This window comes from Myxine glutinosa, chromosome 5, assembly GCF_964187855.1.
Source record: "Myxine glutinosa chromosome 5, kmMyxGlut1.1, whole genome shotgun sequence".
NCBI classification, from domain to species: Eukaryota; Metazoa; Chordata; class Myxini; order Myxiniformes; family Myxinidae; genus Myxine; species Myxine glutinosa.
In genome coordinates this window covers 20,874,846-20,898,311 of record NC_136265.1, presented here as the reverse complement: position 1 = coordinate 20,898,311, position 23,466 = coordinate 20,874,846, and the positions used below count along the sequence as shown (strand labels likewise).

Below are 23,466 nucleotides of genomic sequence, written 5' to 3'. Positions count from 1 at the left end.
GTAAGACTATAATGTATAAGGTATTCTTCTGGATTTTCCCCCCCTGCACAGCATCACTCTGGAACACGTTGCCTGCATCCTGCTTTCCCCTCCATCCCAACCTCCCGCAATTCAAGAGGAATGTCAAAAGATTCCTCCTTTCTGTCTCATGTGTAATATCTCTACTTTCCTTTGTGTAGGCCTCACCTCGAGTGGCCTTGAATGCTTTGTTGCAGGCGATATCTCATAAAAAAAAATATACGTGGGTGTGCATTGAGGCTACGTACCTCAGTTGGCACTGCCAAACCGTGCGGCACCAAAAGGAAACACGTTTTTAGCTGCGATGAGCAGCTCGATGAGAGCACCGCGTTGTTGTTGTTGTTGTTGTTGTTGTTGGGGTGCCTTTTTAGCTGCGACGAGCAGCTCTGTGCGAGGACTGCGTTGTTGTTGTTGTTGTTGTTGTTGGGGTGCCTTTTTGAATAGCACATGCGCATACACTCGGTGTGTGTCCCCGGTGTGTACCCCGGGTTTAGAATAGGTACACCGTATCCCTGCGTGTCGTAAGAGGCGATTAAAAGGGTTGGCGTCAGGAAGGGCATCCGGCCACAAAAACATTGCCTCAAGAATAGAACCATGCCAATTACAACTACATGTGGGCAGGGTACAGCCCGAAGTACCCCCGTGGGGGACCCCAATCTCTCTCGTCAAAACTCAAGGTGGGGAACCCGATCGAAGCAAGGGTGGAAATCACTCCTTTTATGACAACGAAACGTCTGATGCCCGACGTGGAGATCGGTTTCTGAGGTTTGGGACATGGAATGTAGAGACAATGACAGGGAGATCAGGAGAAGTGGTGGAAGTATTGGTTAGAAGAAGAGTGGACATATGTTGTGTGCAAGAGACGAGATGGAAGGGAAGTGGTGTGAGAATGGTGGAGGGTAGGCAGGGACAGAAATACAAGTTTGTGTGGCAAGGGTGCCCAGAAGGTGTGAATGGTGTTGGTATCCTGTTTTCTGAGGAGTTTGCAGACAGTGTGGTGAGTGTGACTAGAGTGAGTGAAAGGTTGATGATGGTGAAAATGATGATTGGAAAGCTCTTAGTGAACGTCATCTCGGGATATGCTCTGCAGGTTGGACGGAGCGATGAAGAGAAGGACGAGTTCTGGTGTGCAATAGAGAAGCTGATTGAAAGCGTGAAAGATGAGGAAGTTGTTGTGGTAGGAGGAGACCTAAATCGACATGTGGGAAGGAGTATTGATGGTTTTGAGGGAGTTAATGGGGGTTACGGATATGGTGTGAGAAATGGAGAAGGTGAAAGGATTTTGGAGTTTGCTGATGCATCTGATTTGTTGATTTTTAATACTCAGTTCCAGAAAGAGGATAAAAAGCTTGTTGCATACACATCAGGTGAGTCGACGACAACCGTTGACTACCTGCTGGTGCATAGGTGAGATAGTGGGCACCTCCGGGACACAAAGGTGATCACGAGGGAGGAGGCTGTTTCACAGCACCACTTGGTTGTTTGCGACATAAGGGTGAAAGGTGCGAGGAGAGCTCGGCGGGTGAAGTACCAACCGAGAATGAAGGTGTGGAGGTTGAAAGAGGTGACAGTGAGGCAGGCATTAATAGAGGCTGAGTATGGTCGAGGATGATGTGGTGGAGCTTGAAAGTGGTTGGATGTCAATGAAAGATTGTCTGTTGGTAGCCATTGGTGATGTATGTGGATGGACAAAAGGACCACGGAGGCACTCGGAACCATGGTGGTGGGATGATGAAGTTAGAAAGAAGATTGACGAGAAGAGGAAGAAGTTCAAGGAGTGGCAGAAGGCTCGGGGTATGGGTGCCGAAAAGGCAGAGCATGAAAGTTATAAGGCAGCCAAGAAGGCTGCAAAGAAAGAGGTAGCAAAGGTGCAGGAAGGAGGCATGTAAGAAAATGTTCGGAGAACGCTTGGATTTGGAAGAGGGTCAGAGAGCGGTATTCAGGATTGCAAAGCAGACAGCGAAAGAGAGGTGTGATGTGATGGGGGTGAGTTGCTTGAAGGATGAAATGGGACAACTCGTTGTGGACCCAGATGGAATTGAAGGAAGATGGAAGAGATATATGGAAATGCTGTTGAATGCAGAGAATCAATGGGATGGCAACATAGAGAGTAACCCAGTTTTAGGACCAGCAGAGAAAATAAACGAGAAGGAAGTTGAGGAAGCGATAAAAGCAATGAAGAGTAGAAAAGCGGGAGGGCCGACGGGAGTTGTGGGAGATATGTTGAAGGCAGCGGGAAGTTGGGGTGTGAAGAGAATGGCAGAGATCTGCAATCTGGTGGTGAAAGAAGGCTGCATTCCAGTGGATTGGGAACGGAGTACCCTCGTCCCTCTATACAAGGGGAAAGGTGACCCTCTGGAGTGTGGCTCATATCGAGCGATAAAGTTATTGGAGCATGGAATGAAGGTGTTGGAAAGGGTGTTGGAGAGGAGGATAAGAAAGAAAGTGAGATTGATGAAATGCAGTTTGGATTCATGCCAAGAAGAGGAACGACAGACGTGCTTTTTATTTTGAGGCAGTTGCAGGAGAAGTACATGGAGAAGAGGAAGAAGTTGTTTCTTAGGTTTGTTGATCTGGAGAAAGCATTCTATGGGGTTCCACGTGAAGTAGTGACATGGGCATTGAGGAAGTTAGGAGTGGAGGAATGGTTGACCAGAGTAGTGATGTCAATGTACAAAAGCGCACACAGCTGCAAGGACGAAGGACGGGAACAGTGGTGAGTTTGAGGTGAAGGTGGGAGTGCATCAGGGGTCTGAACAAAGTCCACGACTATTTGTAGCTGTGATGGGGCTGCACGTAAAGGAGGATTTACTGTGGGAGTTGTTGTATGCAGATGATCTGGTGTTGATTGCAGAAAGTATGGATGGACTGAAGGAGAAGATGAACAAGTGGAAGGAATGTATGGAGACAAAAGGTCTGAAGGTCAGTATCGGAAAAACGAAGGCGATGGCATGTGGTGAGGTGGAAAGAACTGGGGAGTGGCAGTGTCCTGTGTGCAGGAAGGGTGTCGGAGTGAATTCCATTCAATGTACAATGTGTGCTGAGTGGGTTCATCAAAAATGTAGTGGTTTGAGAGGGTCATATTAACCAGTGTGGCAGCTACATTCAAGTGTAAGGTGTGCACAGAGGGAGCTGTAGATGGAGGAAATGTTGAGTTGGATCTTGGAGATGGCGTGAAGCTGGAAGGTGCGAAAACATTTTGTTACCTCGGAGACATGCTGAATGGAGACGGTGGATCAGACTCGGCAACGGTTGCAAGAGTGAGATGTGCATGGAAGAAGTTTCGGGAACTGAGTGGCGTGCTGACGAGGAGGGGGTGTCGTTGAAGCTGTCAATTAATTAAAATTTTCGCACCGACATTCTCCGAATTTCCTGCAGGGAACTCTGACCTGTTCTCCACACCACTGCTCATGCTGCAGAACCTCTGTGGACGTCACACCCATAAGCGCCACCCTGTAACCTTCACCACGCCCTCTCTCGCACCGTGGTACTTCCCCCAAACAATGCACGCTCGCAAGCCTCTACCTGGATGAGCACACACAACTTTCACACCCGGCCGTCTCACGATCCCTCGCACACCATTTCTTCACACAATGCACTCCACAGTCATTCTCACTCCATTCACACACATGGGTCACCCCATGACAGTATACACACGATTTTATTTGTGAGCCATCCCGTCGAGGTTCCACAGCTGAATTTGTCATTCATGTCAGGTGCACCATCCGTGCCACGCACGCTCAGCCGCACACCATTCCTTGGGAAATCTTTGTTCAATCATCTGCACACGGGCATTTCTCCCGGCATGGACCATTCACACACCGTGACATGCAGTGCATTGAACTCTGACCTCCGTTGTTCCAGAACGGATTACAAACTTGTTCTTTTTAATCTCCCGCACACAGGACCAGAACATACAGCCATTTTATATTTTTCACGCTCGGGCGGCTCAACCCTCCTGTTAGTCAAGCTAACGGTTACCCATGTCTGGGTCTGTGCATGACCCGTACTCTCGCGCATTCATGCACTCCACTCTGCATGCTCCCGGCACACACCCTTTCACACCATGCATTCGCTCCAGCTGACACAGCCTCACCTCGTCGTGGTCCGCTTTGATCGCTCAGATCCTCTCCACCTGCACCTGGCATGCGTTATCCTGATCTTTACACTTTTTGCTGCACATTCCATGATCTCTTCCTTCACATTCTTTGCCCTCCAGCTTGTCTCTAATCATTCTTCTTTGCCTTTATCCATTTCATCTTTTATCTTTATTATTTCCCGATTTGAATCCTTTGGTTCTTCTTCTGAGATTACTTTAGTGTCTTCCATTCGTTTTTCATTTTCCGTTCTATCTTCTCCATTGTTCGTCCCATTTTTTCTGTCTTCTGTGTTTGGTCATCATGTCCAATTTTACATTCCTTCTTACTTGCCAACATTTCCCTTTTTACATCCTTCTGAGCTGTCCTTAGATCCTGCATTTCTTCTGATTTGCTCGTTCAGTTCTTTTTGCCCATCTGCAAGTCCTTTTACTCCCTGTTTGGGTTAATTTACCTCTTGTTTAATCTCATTTATCTCCTCAATCATTCCAGCCTCACCTGCCCTCATCTCATTACGTTCACATTCTTCCTCACCACACCTAACCTCATGCATGTCACCCTTTATGCCAGCCAGCCTGGCTCTCCTCCATTTTCACCGTCATCTGTGCCATAAGATGACTACGGTAATCAACAACATCAAATGGTCGCTGCCAGACTGCGATGACAAGGTGACCCACTATTCCGTGCCATTGGTGCTGCCTTGTCCAGGGGCTGGTGGATCCAAAACCTTGACCTTTTCTACCCCCGCTAATTCACCCCAGATACACTTTTATGAAATTCCAACTTCTTTCCTGGAAGTCCTTGCAGGGTCCATATGTTTTATACCTCTCCCATCTCCCCCCAAGCCCTCTCCCTCCCACACTTCTCTCGATGTCCCTGCTCTCAAATGTTGTGTTTGTGTCCTTCCCCCTCTGTCCCCATCTTGTCTACCGCTCCCCTTATTTTGTGTTTTATGTGTCAGTTTGACTTTTCATGTGATTAATGTTAGCTCTTTCGCAAGCCTCGATGTTGTATCCAAAAAAAACAAAAACAAAAAACCCCTCAAAACCGTCTATACTCCTTCCCACATGTCCATTTAGGTCTCCTCCTACCACAACAACTTCCTCATCTTGAGAGAGGAGGCTTGGGTCCTCGATCGCAATCAGCACCATCACTGCTGCACTTCCTGGTCCTTCTCCCACAATGTTACATTCATGTACAGCTTCCTGGGCCATTAGCTCCTCCATATCCTCCTCAAGTAAGCCCACTTGATCCTGCTCACCTTGACTTGACAAAGCTGGACAATTTTTTTAAGTCCAAGTTCATCCTACACACCTTACAATTTTTGGTGTGCCGCTTATAGCGCCCCATATTAGAATCTCATTCCTGACATCAATTGTTCCGGACGCAGGGTTCTCCCTCTTTTAACAAGAGAAAAATGACCACAGTGTGGTCACCAGCTGCGACGTGTAGAATCATGAGGATATCCGTTGCAATATGCGCGAACAAATTCGACCAGTCATAAAATTATACGCATGCACTCGCGTCTTTTTGTCTTTCAGTTCTGGTCTTGTCCTTTGTTTTGCGACGCAACATGCTTCATCAACTGATTACAACTGATAAGTTCTGTGAAACGAGATTCATATGAAAACATTCATGTTGTCTTTGTTGCTAAATTTATTCTGATTTCTTCAAACAAATCGCGATTTTAGTCCGCGATGTTCTTACCTCATACCAACGCACGTCCGTGTGTATGCACATTGCGCATGCAACAACAACAACAGTCATTTTAAGGCCATTTTCCCTGCAAGAGCGGGGGTTAGCCTTGCGGGCCCCTTGACAATCTTCTTCATTTTGCCCTATTTTCAGCATCTCCCCTTGTTAATCCCCTTGCCTGCATTTCTTCTTCCACCACCGTTAGCCAAGTCTTTCTCGGTCTTCCCCGTCCTCTACCTCCTTCTGCATTCATTTCCATCACTCTTCTCAACCAGTCACTTTCATCCTTCCTCAACACATGACCAAACCAGCTCAACCTGTTTCTGTTCAAAGCATCCATCACAGACTCTATTCCCACCATCTTTCGCAATTGATCATTTGCCTTCCTCTCTCTCAACGATACTCCGCACATCCACCGAACCATTCGCTTTTCCACCCTTTCCAGTCTTCGTTGCTGCTCTTCGTTCATTACTCCCACTTCTTCAGTGAAGTTCATTACTTCACTCTGCTATGTCTCGCTCCCAGAAATCATAACATTTCTCACATGCAGCATACACCTTTCCAGGGATTATCCTGGAGGATTTTAGCAATGGGAGAAAATCTCCCTGCGTACAAAACAGAGATTTTTTCCAAACACGATGGGATTATGCAAAATTAAATTAAAATTGAAATTAAATTAAAAGGGAAACCCATGCATATACTTAACATGAATTGGCTGGTGTATATATATATGAAACAGCAACACATTGACTTTTAGAGTTTATCAGTTTAGTTTTTAACACTAAACACGAACAGTCAGCACGTTTTCTTTACAAAATAGTAAATATTCAGTTTGTTATCTGAACAGTAATTACTTTTGACATAAAAGATTTTCTCTGATTATGCATGAAAATTGAAACCATTTTACTGATAATCGAAAGGAAAAAAAAGTAAAGTTTTTACCTGATACTTGGGCCACGGGAATCTTCCTCTGATAGATGTTGTTGGATGGCTTTAAAGATGCCACTTCCCGTTGCCGAAGTGATATGCAGATCCGTCAAAAATAGAGTGAAGGGCGTCATAGTTTTTGGATCCAAAACTCTGGCTGTTACACACAGCTTGTGATGTAATAATAATAATAATAATTCATTTATTTTGTATAGCGCTTTTCATGAAGCCCAAAGGCGCTTTGACAGAGTGCAAAACATAATGCATAACAAAACGTGAAAACAACAATTGCAAAAAGACGAATCAATAGGGAAATATTTAAAGCAAAAGGAGGGAGAAGGAGAAGTGATAGTCAGGGGTTAAATGCTGTGGGTTGAATGTTGAATGCAGTGCTGAACAGGTGGGTCTTGAGTGATGTTTTGAATGTGGTGAGTGAGGAGGAGTCTCTGATGGTGTGAGGTAGTGAGTTCGAGAGGGTGGGAGCAGCGATGGAGAAGGCCCTGTCCCCCCAGGATCTGAATTTGGTCCGGATTGGGGGGGGGGGGGGGGTCAGGAGGTTGGTACCAGCAGAGCGGAGGTTGCGGGTGGGAGTGTGTCTGGAGAGGAGGTCAGCCAGGTAGGATGGGGCCAGGTTATGGAGGGCTTTGTAGGTCAAGAGGAGGATTTTGTACTGGATTCTCTGGGAGATGGGGAGCCAGTGAAGCTTGTAAAGGACGGGGGTGATGTGGTCACGGGTCCGGGAATGGGTGAGTAGACGGGCAGCGGAGTTCTGAATGTATTGGAGTTTATTGGTGATTGTTGAGGGTGAACCATAGAGGAGGCTATTGCAGTAGTCCAGACGGGAGGTGATGAAGGCGTGGATGAGGGTTTCTGCAGCCGTGGAGGAGAGGGATGAGCGGAGACGGGCGATGTTTTTCAGGTGAAAGAAGGCTGTCTTTGTGATCTGTTTAGTGTATTTGTCGAAGGAGAGGGTTTGGTCAAAGATGACGCCAAGATTCCGGATGAGAGGGGAGGTGGATACTGGGATACCGTCGATGTTGAGGGCAAAGTTATGGGTGGATTTTGTGAGCGTTTTTGGGCCAATGATGATTATTTCAGATTTATCACAGTTAAGTTTGAGGAAGTTGATTTGAAGCCAGGATTTTATTTCAGAGATGCAGTTTGTCAGGATAGAGTGGGTGTCGGTGGAGACGGACTTGGTGGAGATGAAAAGCTGGATGTCATCGGCGAAGCAGTGGAATTGGAGACCATGACGGCGGATTAAGTGACCGAGGGGGGACAGGTAAAGGATGAAGAGGAGGGGGCCAAGAACTGAACCTTGGGGGACACCTTGGGGGAGGGGAGCAGTGGGGGATTTGCAGTTATTGATGGAGATGAACTGGCGTCTGTCAGAGAGGTATGATTTAATCCAAGAGAGGGCAGTGCCGGCAACGTTAAAGGTGGATTCAAGTCGGGTGAGGAGGATGGTGTGATCGAATGGTGTCAAAGGCAGCGCTGAGGTCGAGGAGGACGAGAATGTTGAGGTTGCCAGCGTCAGAGGAGAGGAGAAGGTCGTTGGTGATTTTTAGGAGAGCAGTTTCAGTACTGTGGTTGGAGCGGAATCCGGATTGGAATGTTTCATACAGGTTATTGGCAGAGAGGTGATGTTTGAGTTGAGCGGCTACAGCGCGTTCCAAAACTTTTGACAGAAAGGGTAGGTTGGAGATGGGTCTGAAGTTATTTAGGGTGTCAGGGTTTAGACCAGGTTTTTTTAGAATGGGGGTAACAGCAGCAATTTTGAGGGATGGTGGGACGATGCCTGTAGACAGGGAGGAGTTTATTGTTGCAATGATAAATGGAGAGAGAGCAGGGAGGGAGGCCTTGACAAAGCTGGAGGGGATGGGGTCAAGAGTGCAGGTGGCAGTTTTCATTCCTATGAGGAGTTCAGAGAGGTCAGTAGGGGAGACAGGGGAGAATTGAGACAGGGGAAGGCAGGATAAGGGGGGCAGGTGGTTGGAGGGGGAGCGGGTGTGGCGGTGGTCAAGCTGTTGTAGATGTCAATTTTGTGTTGGAAGAAAGAAAGGAAGGAGATGCAGTTGTCTACTGTGAATGACTGGGTGGTGGTGTCCAGGGGGCGGAGGAGTTTGTTTATTGTCGAGAAGAGTGCTTTTGGGTTTCCGGAGCCAGAGTGGATAATTTGAGAGTAGTACGCGGAGCGGGCGTGGGAGAGGGCATCTTTGTAGTGTTGTAGGTGGTCATTGTAGGCTTGGGAGTGAACTGTGAGACCTGTTTTACAGCAATGTCTGTACTCTCGTCCGTCATAATTGCAATGGCAGATGACTTGTGGAGCTTCTCGCTGACGGATTTGTCAATTGTTGTGGAAATGGCATCCAGAAAACCACAGGCTGATTTATAACTCGCATATGTCACATGTTTGTTCACTTTTAAATTCTCCAGATTTGTGGTATTAAGCTCTGACAACAAGGTCAGCAAGCTGTTATACTTAGACAGGGGAATTGCTTCCTTCGACATCCAATACACCACTTTCAGACACGTCAAAATACTTTCCTCTTCTTTTGATTTAGCCCTCTCAACCGTGAGTTGAAGATTTGTTCTCGCCAGTGGTGCTGCAATCGCTCGTTGGTGATCAGATGACGATATATGTCGGGTTATTGTAGTCGTTTTGAAATTATCTGTACCTTCACTTAGACTGTTGACCAACTTCTCTGATCTACACAGTGAACAATACATTTTGTTCTGATTGGCATCATATTTCAGCCAGTCTCCGAATTTAAGGACCCAGCTATCTTGAAACGTTATTAAAGTTTTGCCGGAAGTAGATGTCTGCACTGTGGTGGCCCTGGCCACTGTCCCGCTTTCGCCCTGCACACAGTCACTTGCTGGATCATCCTGGTTTACCTCGGTGTTAGAACTACTGCTGGTACCTATGAAGAATCGTTTTATGCTTTGCCCATCAGGCTGTGGTTGCGTAGGTCTCTTTTTCGGCGGCATTTTCGGAAAAGCGTAATCCAGAAACTACTGCACACAGCGAACACATGGTTGCCGAAAAGCCGTCGTTTAATGCCGCAAAATATTGTCACGGCTACCGTAAAGCGTGAAAGTGAAATTAAAATGGCTACGGTCTGTTTACAGTTGAGAATAGCTTCGTCTTTGACAACTTCCAGACCTGACAAAAGCAGTAGTAAGTACACGATTTCAGCCTGTTTCGCCTGAAAACTATACCGCGACAACTGACACGCTCCATGTGATTTTTTTTTTTTTTTTTTTGGTTATCGCTCTGGCCAAAATTGTATGCGATATTTTCCAACTTTATGCGAGAATATCGCGGAATCGCAGCCAAAGTCAATCCCAGCCTTTCCCTTCTGCTTCAACAACACTCCCCTCCTCGTCAGCACGCCACTCAGTTCCCGAAACTTCTTCCATGCACATCTCACTCCAGCAATCGTTGCCGAGTCTGATCCACTTTCTCCATTCAGCATGTCTCCAAGGTAGCAAAATGTTTTCACACCGTCCAGCTTCATGCCGTCTCCAAGATCCAACTCAACATTTCCTCCATCTGCAGCTCCCTCTGTGCACACCTTACTATTGAATGTAGCTACCACACTGGTTAATGACCCTCGCAGACCACGACAATTTTGTTGAACCCAATCAGTGCACATTGTACATTGAATGGAGTTCACTCCGACACCCATCCTGCACACAGCACACGGCCACTTCCCAGTTCTTTCCATGTCACCGCATGCTTTACCACCTGCCATCACCTTCGTTTTTCCGATATTCACCTTCAGACCTTTTGTCTCCATACATTCCTTCCACTTGTTCATCTTCTCCTTCAATCCATCCATACTTTCCTCAATAAACACCAGATCCTCTGCAAACAACAACTCCCACGGTAAACCCTCCTTTACATTCGGAGCCAGCACCTCCATCACAGCTACAAAGGCTAGTGGACTTACTACCGACCCCTGATGCACTCCCACCATCACCTCAAACTCACCACTGTTCCCATCCTTTGTCCTTACAGCTGTGCGTGCTCTTCCGCACATTGCCATCACTACTCTGATCAACCATTCCTCCACTCCTAACTTCCTCAATGCCCATGAGTAGGAGAGATATGTTGCTTCTGGGACACCTCATTTTCCCATTGACTTACATGTTAAATTTTCCCCTCCCTCATTATCCCAAAACACCTCTATTTCTCCCACCCTCATCTTTATGAACCTTTTGTCTGTAGTACCTATCCTTAATGTTGTTCATTAGACCACTCAAACACTACAAACATTTGTTTTCTCTTATAGACCTATCATCCCTTTTCTACATATCATCTGGCAGATTAATCTTTGACCCACTCAAACATTGACCCATTCACTTCCATATTAATTTTTCCATTCCCTCATTGACCCTAAACACCTCTATTTCTCCCACCCTGTTCTTTACGAACCTTCTAACCTTTTGACATGTTATCCTTATTCATTAGACCACTTAAACAATGCTGTGTGAACCTGTGATCCTTCTGACCTTATGGACCTTTTAACCTTTTACTCTTAATATCATCTGGTGAATATAACCCACTCAAACAACGACCCTACGAATATTTGTTTATGCGTGGGAAATAATTTAATTCTCCTCCAACTTCCATCACCATACTCAAACCTTTTTAAAATTAATTATTCGCTTTTGAGAAATGACGTTGTTTCACTGACTTGGATAACTTCCCAGAAAGTTTTCATAGTCTTATTTCCTGTTTCCTCGAAATGTTAAAGCTGAGTTCTGTTCCCGAAAATACATTTTGGTCATTATAAAGGTCGTGTTGCCGTGCTGTTTTTATCATTACGAACCGAAGAACATGAGCATCAACATGTCTTATTTCACTCTCTACTCTGATGAAGAATACTCACAAGGGTAAGTTTCAATCAGAATTGAACTGTTGGTGAGAGCTTTGTATGTGATTAATTTAAATTTATATAACTCATGATATATTTTTTTATTACAGCAATTCAGGTTTTCAAAATGACCTGGTCTTGACAGAGTTTCAAGTTGTTCCACAAGAGGTTTACAACGAATTGAACACGGGTTGGAGCGACCTGCCTCACAGATTGAATGAATTCGATGTTTCACCATTCTTAGAAGATGATCACCATCGGAGTTTGTCTCAGGTAATTAATTATTCATTTCTCTGATTGGTACCATTAAACGGGAGCTGTCATTTATTTATTCATTGTCAATACAATGTATCTTTTAGGAGAAATTATTAACGTTTTTTCTTTCTTTTTTGAAAGAATATAACACCATCAACAGATGACCACAACCACAACCACGGCTTTGAGTGGGATGCTTTTGATTTTCCAAAGAGTGGTTATTTCCCGTCAACATGTGGTACCCGAAATTTTCAACTCGACCACTTGAACACAAAGCTCGATTTTTTAGAGGTATGTATCCCAATATCCTCATATCCTTGTGTGTGTGTGTGTGTGTGTGTATATGTGTGTGTGTGTGTGTGTGTGTGTGTGTGTGTGTGTGTGTGTGTGTGTGTGTATGTGTGTATGTGTGTGTGTGTATGTGTGTATGTGTGTATGTGTGTGTGTGTGTGTGTGTGTGTGTGTAATATTTTCTCTCCCCTCTTGTCCTCTTGTCTTCAGGAAGAGATTCAAAAACTCAACACATCTGCTGTCTTTGACTTGTGCTGGGAACAAATTGATAACTTGTGCTGGGAAGAAGTTGAATGTATAATACCTCAAGGAAAATGTTTTAGTAATATGAAGCTTTTAATGTTTTCACTATTATTTATATATATTTGTTTTGTTTACAATTATTTAATTATTAATTACAAGAAAAGAATAAAGGTTAGAAGGAAGGGAGGGTGCGTTCCCCCACCTTTGATTCCCCCCCATCCCACCCCTCCCCTCCCCTTGTGTGTGTGGGGAAGGTGGGGGTGGGATGAGGGGGGATCAAGGGTGGGGGAACGCACGGGGGGTGGGGGGTGATGGGTGTGGGCGGGGTCTGTGTGGGCGGGGTCTGTGTGGGCGGGGTCGGTGTGGGCGTGGCTTATGATTTTTTATTTATTTAATTTTTTTTTATTTATTATCACGAATTAAATTAGCTAATCTGGGTGGGGTGAATAGAAATGTTGTTTAATGAATTATTAGCTTTGTTTTTTGTAATTCTTGCGAGTAAAATGAACCCAAGATTTCTTCTCCATTTAAATCATATAATTTGTAGGTCCAAGGGACTGTATCCATTACATCAACTAGGGCATGCCCGTACTATATCTATATCTAAAATTATATCCCCCCCCGCCCCCTCTATTTACATGAAATGGTTTGGTCCAAAGCGAACGGCTTGCGAGTGGTGACAATCCCCCCCCTCTATTTACATGCAATGGTTTGGTCCAAAGCGAACGGCTTCCGGAGTTTGGTAAAGAAATCGCCATCGCGTGCACAAACGCGCAGGAAAGCGAATGAAACGCAAATTCGTTTTTATTAGTTGTAAAACATAGTTTAACGCCAACATAGTTTGCAAACGTGAAATAAATGAATACGCTCTCAAATGTGCCATCCGAGGCAGAGTGTGCCCGCCACGTTCGGCACACGCGATCGTTCGCTGCTCTCTGATTGGTTGAATCGTTTTTTGGACATAGCTCGGTAAGTAATTGTCCGATTAATATGAAACCTTGAAAAGGCACATCCTCGGGTCCCCAGCAATATACCTGGCAAGTTAAAAGTATATCGGACCCGTGGTTGTCGAGAAACAGCGGTCACAGACAAACAAACGTACAGACGTACAGACGTACAGACAGAGATTACTGGAATTATAGATAGATGATTTTAAATAATTCATGAGTCCATTTTTGTGTATAACCTTTCTCAAAATGACTTTTCCATTTGTATATCCTTACAATATCACCAACTTTGAACTTGGGCTTTCTCAAATTAATCTCCTTTTCATATTCTAATTTTGTAAATGTTTCTGATGGTTTTGATTTTGTTGATGAATGAACTGTATTATTGTAATTATCTACAATATCCTGAATTAAATACACCCATTTTTGAGAACCGAGTTGTGTAAATTTTTTATATAATTTCTCTTTTAAAGTACGATTAAAACGCTCAATAACAACTGCCTTTCCTTCATTAAAGGTGCTGTATAATTTAATACCCTTCCCCTTAAGAAATTTCATGAATATTTTGTTGTAGAACTCTGTTCCCTCATCGGTCCACAGTTTATTTGGTTTTCTTTTATCCCTATCAAATATTAACTTAAAGGCTAACATTAAAGTATCACCCCTTTTATTTTTTAAAGGGACAACCCAGGTAAATCTACTCCTCAAATCAATAACGGTTAAAGCATACCTGTATCCCCTGTCATTATTCAATTCAATTAAATCAGCGGACCATATGTGGTCGGTGTATTTAGAATAAACTTTCCTTCTTTTAAACTTTGTGATTATAGGTTTGTGTAATTCATTAGCCAAAAGCTCCTCAGTCTTGATAACATCATTGGAGACTAATAGTTTTTTGAGGAATAACCAAGACCAAGTTTCAATTTGACACTTATCATTTTTTTAACAATAAACCTATCAACTTTCTCTCTCAATGTAGGATTTTGTATCAAAGACAAATTATATAACATTTCTCTGTCTGCTTCATGTTTTTCATCCAATGTAGTGGTTTTCCCATAAGCAATATCATGCTTCATACACACTTCATCAACCCTATTTTTAGGTTTAGACCAAGATTTAGGATTGTCAGCCTCATCTAATCTTTTATCTAGGTTTGTTCCAGGACCACAGAACGAATATCCAGGTAGATGTAATTCCCCTGGAATTCCAGTTGTCGTAAATTTACTTCCTGAGAGAAACCTTTGTATGTCTCCTCCTCTTTTAGGAGAGATGAATTGGCACTTTTTAGAGCCACACACTTGACATATTCCTTTTTGATAAACTCTATTATTTTTAGCTTTAACATAAGAGATATTTTTAGATTTAGTTTTCTTTTTACATTTGAGACAATAACTCATATTTATTTATCAGAAAAATTCCGACAGAGGATCAAAACCCTTTTGGTTTTCAACATATACATTTCTATCTTAATTTTTAAAACATAAAGAATCCTAAGGAATGCCTTCACTCTCTCCTCCATTTATTTACAAATAAAACTAACTAAAGTCAATAACACCAACATCATCAACCACATAATCTTTTCCTTCTTCTTCTTCACCACTTTCTCGTTTAAATCTCCTCCCTGAAAGTGAAGACATTGACGCCGTCATTCTTAAAAATAATATTTCCATTAGACTTATAATTTCTTTATTTTCCTCCTCAGTGCGTTGAGATTGATTTATTTGATCTAATACACTCAATCTTTTACGAATCTCACTGATTTCCATCTTTTTATATTTTCCTCCTTCTCTCTTTTCTCCCTTTCCTCCCTCTCCTCCTTCTCTCTTTCCTCCCTCTCCTCCTTCTCTCTTTTCTCCCTTTCCTCCCTCTCCTTTTTCTCCCTCTCCTCCTTCTCCTTTTTCTCCCTCTCCTTTTTCTCCCTTTCCTCCTTCTCCTTTTTCTCCTCCTTCTCCTCCCTCTCCCTTTCCTCCTTCTCCTTTTTCTCTCTTTCCTCCTTCTCTTCTTCAGCTCCTTCCTCATCCCTTGCTACCCTTGAGTTTGAACCCCAAAGAATATTATACATATACTCATCTGGATTTTGAGATATTCTTGTATCTATAATTATTTTTCTCATAATAGGGTACCAATAAGATTTGTTGATAATTTCTAAAAGAGTTTTATATTTCATAACTTTGAGAAGTTCATTTTTATTTAATATTTTTAACAAGTCTCTATTTGTGGGTTTAGCAATATCAGTATAAGGCCAGTTTTTAATGACAAAATTTCCATGTGTATGTTCCAATTCGTACGGTATGTAAAACCGTGCACCCTTTTCTTGAAGGTATCCCTGAATACAAAAATTATAATTCTCTTGTAGTCTTCTCCCTGCCATTTATGTATCAGAAATATATGTGAGATTAATATTATGACAGGTAATACCACCCCATCTTCCCACTACCAAATCGGTTTGTATTCCTCGGCTTTCTATCCTTATCTCATTACCTTCCTTCTTTGTCATGTTAACCATCGCTATACTACCATATATTTTTCTTTTCTTAAAATCATGTATTTGTTGTTTGATAATTGTACTTCCACATAGATCCTTATCCTCACCAAGTGGATAATATTCTTCTTTACAGGACTGATTAAAATCATGTAGGTCTTCTAAGTTTATTGAAAAAAACCAATTATACCCTAAATCAGGCATTTCATATCCCCATTTATTAATTCGCATGTTAACCATATGTCCTTGTTTATAAAATTCAATTGTAAGCAGGTAGTTAAATTCAATGAGGAAAGGTGTATGGTTAGTATAACCAGGTGTTGTGGTTGTAAATTTTACTTGTTTCACAAAACGTGCTGTTTTCTTTAAAGATATATATTGTGATAAATCACTGAATCTAATCAAGTCATTCGCATCTGTAGGGTTTGGATAATTGATTAATTTATAAGTATTCTTCATATTAATATTTTTACTTACACTATATTTTTGTCGTTCAGCCTGTGCCTTTGTATAATAATTTGATAAATCAATATCCTGAGAGGATTTTCCAAAGATAGAACCATCTTTTCCAACATAAGTCATTTATATTAGATTAAAAATGATATCATAAAAATTTTCATTATTGTTGAGTTGAAATAATACATATAAACATAATTGACCACAACATTTAGAATTAATTTCTTGAACTTGAAATGTTTGATAAACACCATTCTGTAAGAATTGTATTACTTCAACAGGTGGTGGAATACCATAACTATCAAAATAATATTTATCCTGACCATTATGAATACAAACCCAATGAGTACCATTCTGTGTGTCTAAATTCATAATAATATTCTTTGTATTCTTATTTATATGTATTAATTCATCTCTCATACAAATAACCACATTATTAATTTTTAGTGTTTTACAATACTTAGCTAGTTCTATATTTGACGTTGTATTCTTTCCAAATTGTTTAAACCATTTATCCATTTATTTATGAGAAAGATACAATCCATTACCCCGTTTAGTTAGTTTAACACCCGCTTGAGCGATAGAGGAAAGCATTTCTCCAACCAACAATCTAACTTTATCAGGCAGTGGGTGAGTAAAATCCACAATTACACCACTTCCACTAATTTGTTTCTCCAACTCCTTGTTATGTCTTTCCAATTCTTTTTGAGCTTTTAGTTGTGCCTTCCTTTCGTTAGCAGTTTTTACCGCTGTTGAAATACCACCAGTCAATGCTCCCGCCGCACTTAAACCAGCAAGTAAAGGAATTAGAAACGGGAGAAATCCTCCACTCGTTTCCCGTGTTGAATATTTCTTCAACATAGGTTTTGTCATTTTAATTTTAAGTGAACCAGTATCATTTAGTGTTTTTACTTGTGTGTGTGTGAGTAAAACATCAATTCTTACAGCTCCTTTTCTTTGAATTGTATTAACATTAATAATACAAGGCTTTTGATTTTGAATACAAGATGTTAATTTATTAAGATTGATTTGATTAACATATACCCCAACCATTTATTTATGAGAAAAAACCTATGTGATTTTAATCATAACACCATTATCTGTATTAATCTGCAATTCTGTTTCCTCCAAAAGTAAACAATAAGCATCAGCTTCTTCATTCTCTCCTCTTTCAATGTACAGAGAAGTATCTACTCTATTAGACTTTATAGTTTCCTTTTGAGAACTCAGGTCAATTGAGTAGATTGTATAAAGTTTTTGAAACGCAACCATATCCAAAATAGGATCATTATTACCATTACTTTCACACACCTTTTGGTAGGACTTGTAGGCTTCCGCATAATCATTTTTTTCCCAATCAATTTCCAATCTATCTCGCGGATAAAATGTGCCATCAAGAGAAACCCGAAGTTGTTTCACCTTAGCATTATCACTCAGGGCATTATTCTTATTAGTACCGTCCTCTCCATCTGGTTTTTTAAAAATGAGCCAGAGGTATCGTGGCTTTCCTTGAAGAACACCCAAATTCCAAGTGTAGGTAGTGTGTTCCAGTTTAACGTGTTGACATCTTCTTTTAAGGTATGATACATTTAGCGGTTTCTTTGAGTTAAGTCTTCTATTTAACATCTCTTCCGTTTTAAGATTAGGAGTATATTCACTGATATACCAACACAAATCATTAATAACAAATTTATTGTTGTCTCCAAAAGCATTTTCAGCCCCAAAAAGCAACCTATTTACATTATCATTCCTTTGTAGTTGAAATCTAATTTTAAGACCATACAAAACTTTGTCATAATCACAAAATCCAAATATACCTTTCAGAGGTACTGCTACGGTAAAACTATTCTCTGGTTTTGTGTCATCATTATACATTGCCTTCCTTTGACTATAACCAGGGTCTGCGTTTGTACCCGTTGACATATCAGGAATAAAACCTTCAACAGCTCCCTTACCCATTCTATCACTAAATGAATATAGTGTAAATTTCATCATTTCAGATGTAGCAGCGACATAATCAACTGCTTCAACCTCTTGTGTTCCAATATAGAAACGGACACTATCAAACATTTTCCAGAAGAAATCATTTACGAGTGTAGCATTAGTATTATTCGCAGCCTTAGTGAATTTAAATTTACACAGCAAGAAACTATCAGCTATATTCAAGTAAGTTTGTTGATTATTTATTTCAAAACTTTTTGTTCCATTTGAATTCCAGTCTGTTCCTGTTATAGCATTTACCTTAAAATAGTCTTCCTTTTTAGTGGAGTTTGAAATGATAATCGTATCATCCAAATCATAGATACTATCAATCGCTTCCATACTTGTATTTATATAGCATTAAAATTGTTGAAACCCTGACCCAAGTATTTTAATGATTTTTTGTCGTTCTTGTGAAGATAGTTGAGTTTTACCTTTTTTTATTTCTTTGATTGCTTGTAATTTATGAGACTCCTTTTGAGCATCTTTTATACTCTTTATAGCACCCGCAACTGAACCCACGGCAGAAGCAGTTTTTTTTTTTTTTTTTTTTTTGTTTTTTTGTATACAAGATCGAGGCTCGTGAAAGAGCGAAAATTAGGTCTTTGTGTAATTAGTTGTTGAACCAGTTGAACCAATTAGGTCTTTATGTTTAAGGATGGTTGAACCAATACCCATTAGAGTATCAATTATCCCATCTCCTTTATTTCGAAATTGATGACCTACACCTCGTTGTCTCTTAGGTTTATAGTATCCTCTCCCAAGAAACATACCTTCACCCTTATAGTATGGTGAAAGGTACATGCCCTCCCCTGTAATTATTTTATATTTTCCCAACTCGTGTTTTCTCACAATAACCATTATTTATTTATTGAAAAACTTCACGTGGGTGAATTCTGATGGATATAATTTCATCATTAAAGGATATCGCACGATTATCTTGGTCGGTTATCCTAAAATTTACTCTGTATATGGTTTTTCCTGACACAGGTAAATAGACAAGATTTTTTGGTTCCATATTAAATTTATAACCAATCGGGGTTGAGTATGCACTGAATGAAAATATTGTATTTGTTCTTATTCCATCGTTATAAGCACCATCAATCAAATCACAATGAATTAATACTGAATTTATACCAGAGGATATTTGGATAACATTATCACTGTAAAACGTCCCGTTATTTTCAATCTTTTTTGAAGAGAAACCCAATAGCTCTCTAAACGAATTTTCAATTGTGAAATCAACTTTATAATTATTTTTAAGTTTAATAGTTGATTTTGAAGTGTGTTTTTGAATATCTATTACAATATTTTTTGGTTCATCACCTTTTTCTTTCATAAGGCGAGAGACTTCTGAAGATATTTGAGAAATCTCGTAAGCTCCAGGTGAAACGGTTATAGTTTTATATCCACTTCCTGGATTATAACTAAACTTGTTGTTTTTCTCTGTGATATTAAACAAGGTATTATAAGTTTCCATCGACAATAAAGATGCCTCATATGAGGTAAGGGGGTCAAGTTGTAGTGGGTAAGGGAAGGAAGCTGTGTAATCGCTCGTTGTGAAATTAAAACTAAGAATTGTGCTTCTCATCTTATTTAATATCTAATAAAATATCTTTGTATTGACATTTATTAATTATTTTCATATTCATCAACTGATCTAAAATGGCTGAGGTTTCATTAAAACAATTGTTGTTTCCAGCCTTCTTACTACCTAACAACAATAATAGTCTATTAACTAATTGTGATGGGTCATTTGGAAGAAAACTAACACCAAGCTTTCTTAAAGCATCAATAATATGTTTCTCCTTCTCATTCTTCTTACTTTTACCAGCAACAGAAACTCTATAATCAAGTGAGTTTAGTAAATCAATATATACCCTATCTTCCTCTCTTTCCATATCAAGTGGTTCCTCAAAATATTTTGAACCATTTAATCCAGAGTTTGTTAGAAGAAACATTAATCTTGGAGTTAATTCAACATTTGGTTGAGTAGAACTTAAGAATACCAATTTATCATTAAATATCAATACCTTTTCTTTCACAAGATAAAACTGTGCTGGTTCTTCTGTTGGAATGAGATCTGCTCTGGTTTTTGAATTCACTGAATATTCATTGTTTTGAAGAGCTTCCACAACATAATTAGGGGGTCGATTTACCTCCTCAAGTTTCCGAAATAATCCTTCATCATCATATTCTAATTCTCCAAGTTCTTGCTCTGTCATTTGACTAAAATCTTTGATCATTTGAAGTTTTTTCGGAGTAAATTCTACTGTGGGGGCTGCAGGTGAGTGTTGAGTTTTCAAAAGTGGTTTAAAGAATTTCTCTTGTTTTCTTTCAAAGGCTTCTTCACCAGTTAGTTTCTGTCTCCGTTTCTTCTTTATCTCTTCCTGTTGTTTAACAACTTTTGAAACCAACTCTTGATGTTCTTTAAACTTTCTTGCTCTTTCGTCGGTATTCATTTTCTGTATTTATTTATTGAAAAATATCATTTAGTATCTCATCTTGTTTCACAACAATATATTTATATTTTCCAATCGTGTGTTTCATAGAATTTTCAAATTCCTTCTTACTACATAATGTAGAACAATTATCTCTCCAAAAATTATTTATATCTATTGACTTTAACTTAAATAAAATAAAAGTATTAGCATTGTTTCTTATTGAGCGTCGAGGGAGTTGAAAATATGACTGACTAAGATAAATACAATTACAAGAAGAATGTCTCCCTCTTGTATAGTAGCTATCCATTACTGTTTGGTTTCTCTCATTAACACAATCATCAAAGATGACGAGGTTCTTTTTTGATTTATCTAAATCTTGAGGTGAAGGTATATCATCCGTATTATCACTGAGAATACAAGTAATGGGTTTCGATTTTGATTTCTGTGTATCACAAAATAGTTGTATTATATCCTCAATGTTATAATCATTTAGTTTGTTTTGAAGTTTAAATAAACCGATAATGTCTTCCTTTTTAAGACCCGCATTAAATCCTTGTGATAGTAGTTGATACTCGGGTTGAAAACTTGACTTTGTAAAAATTATTAAATTATTATAATCCAAAAAGTTTGGGGTAAGGAGCATCTTTAAAAGTAAACAGGTTTTTCCACATCCGCTTGAACCAACTATTAGACATCTCAATGAATTTGGAATGTTTATATGGTTATTAAATTTTATCTTATTTTCCCAAACGGGTAAAAAATCATTCATTTATATATTTGGAAAACAAGTCATCCAACTTTTTTTGAGCTATTTTAGAAACTCTATATTTTATCCTGAGTTCAGGTTTAATTTTATAATAATTCATTATTTTATTTATATAATATCTTGTATTAACATTTCCATTAAAACCACTTTGAATAATAAATATCATTAAACCCTTATACATTTTCTCAATATAAATATTATCTTCCCTTGAAAGAAATGGGGTTTTATCACCATAATACTTAATATTCATTCCTCTTATTAATATTGTAAAGTATTTCATTTTTGGCTCTAATTTTGAATTGTTATATTTTTTTAAATATTTTTTATTATCATTAATTTGAAGATAATCACAGAAAATACATTGTTTATATGAATCCTCATTATTAAGTCCGTTTCTATCACAAGCCAGACATTTCTCAAATTGATCATATGGTGTCTGGAAATTCTAAAGGCCCTTCAAAATCTTCTTCTTCCATATATTTCTCTTTGTTTAATTTACCATAATGAAAGGCAGGAAATTTTAACTCTAGTTTATGATTTTTCATATTTATATAGTAAATTTTTACTTAAACTAAACGCAAGTTTTTTTAACTAATAAATACAATGTTTCAAAACACAAAAGACAAATTTCAATCAATCTCTACTTCGGTGGAAGATGTAGAAAAATATGTCAAAGATGTTAAATTAAACAAAGATAAATATGGGAATTTTTGGATAAAACCAGTTATGGAAAACAACATGAGTTCGTCTATTTCATTTAAAGGAAGAGCTCTAACTATGATTGGAAAGACATCCATTAAAGTAAACCTAACGAAAGTTTCCCCACTACTCCTAGCGATTTATTCAAAGCTTGAAAGTGTAATTGATCATTATATTTTGAAAAAGAATGATAAGACTATCAACAGCTCTAGAGGAAACATTTGTATATTCTTTAATAACCCAAAGGATGTAGATCTAAGTAAAATGAATGATGTTAATATTTCTGGAGAAATGTTATTTCGTTCCATGATAGTTAGAGATTATTTAAAGATAACCTTTGATATTAAAAATGTAGAGATTGAATCTGTTAATGAAAAAATATATATTGATATTGATGGAAATATTTTTCTTGATAACTAAATATGAGTCATTACAGCAGTTTAGGTGATAGTATAATGGACTCAGATAGTGATTATGATGATAGTATAATGGACACAGATAGTGATTATGATGATAGTATAATGGACACAGATAGTGATTATGATGATAGTATAATGGACACAGATAGTGATTATGATGATAGTATAATGGACACAGATAGTGATTATGATGATAGTATAATGGACACAGATAGTGATTATGATGATAGTATAATGGTCTCAGATGACGATTCTATTCTTGAATTTTATAATGATAATGATTTTATAATTAAAAAAAGTGATTTACTTTAAGTATAATTTTCCTATATAAATATGAATAAAGCAACGTATTGCGACGTTTGTGAAAAAGAATATAAACAATACAAAAAACATCTTAATACTGTTAGACACACGGTTAAACTACTTCACCTACTATCTCCTATTCAAAAGGAAACAACGCACTGCTCTACCTGTAATAAAGATATCCTCAAGAAAGGATTCCAAATACATCTTAAAACTAACAAACACTTGTCAAAATTGTTTACTATTAAAAATACTGATGGTGCTTTCAAAGGACATATCAGGATTCGAATCTTTAACTTTCATCCTCCTCAACCAAAGTCTATAGTTGATGCTGTAGAAATAGTTAAACCCGCTGTTCAAACGTTGATTGAAAAAACACTAAAAGAAATGAAACCACTTAAATTTTATATGGGAGTAAAATTAGAAATGACAAAGGATGAAGGAGTTATAGATACACCATACATGAGAACTGAACCGCACTTTATATCTTCATATCAAGATTTTAAAACATCAGGAGTCTATGATGAACTTATTAAACAAGAGCAAGATGTGGATAATTCA

The 23,466-nt window shown here is 39.3% G+C and overlaps 2 protein-coding genes across 7 annotated transcripts in view; both read left to right on the top strand.

The window, feature by feature from the left end:
• The window catches only part of LOC144892216 (uncharacterized), a 256,345-nt gene that overhangs the window by 221,431 nt on the left and 11,448 nt on the right, over positions 1–23,466 (top strand). The window lies entirely within an intron of this gene.
• The window catches only part of LOC137418206 (uncharacterized), a 55,351-nt gene that overhangs the window by 20,437 nt on the left and 11,448 nt on the right, over positions 1–23,466 (top strand). Inside the window, exons 2-3 of one of the 6 annotated variants that reach the window (XM_078777676.1) lie at positions 11,731–11,893; positions 12,017–12,166. The exons of 3 other annotated variants lie outside the window; for them this stretch is intronic. In XM_078777676.1, coding sequence (XP_078633802.1) covers positions 12,109–12,166 — 58 coding nt within the window. In that variant the 5' untranslated portion in view covers positions 11,731–11,893; positions 12,017–12,108. Of the gene's footprint in view, positions 1–885; positions 5,353–11,730; positions 12,167–23,466 lie in introns of those variants that run through there. 2 more of the 6 variants (XM_078777677.1, XM_078777678.1) reach the window with 2 other exon arrangements.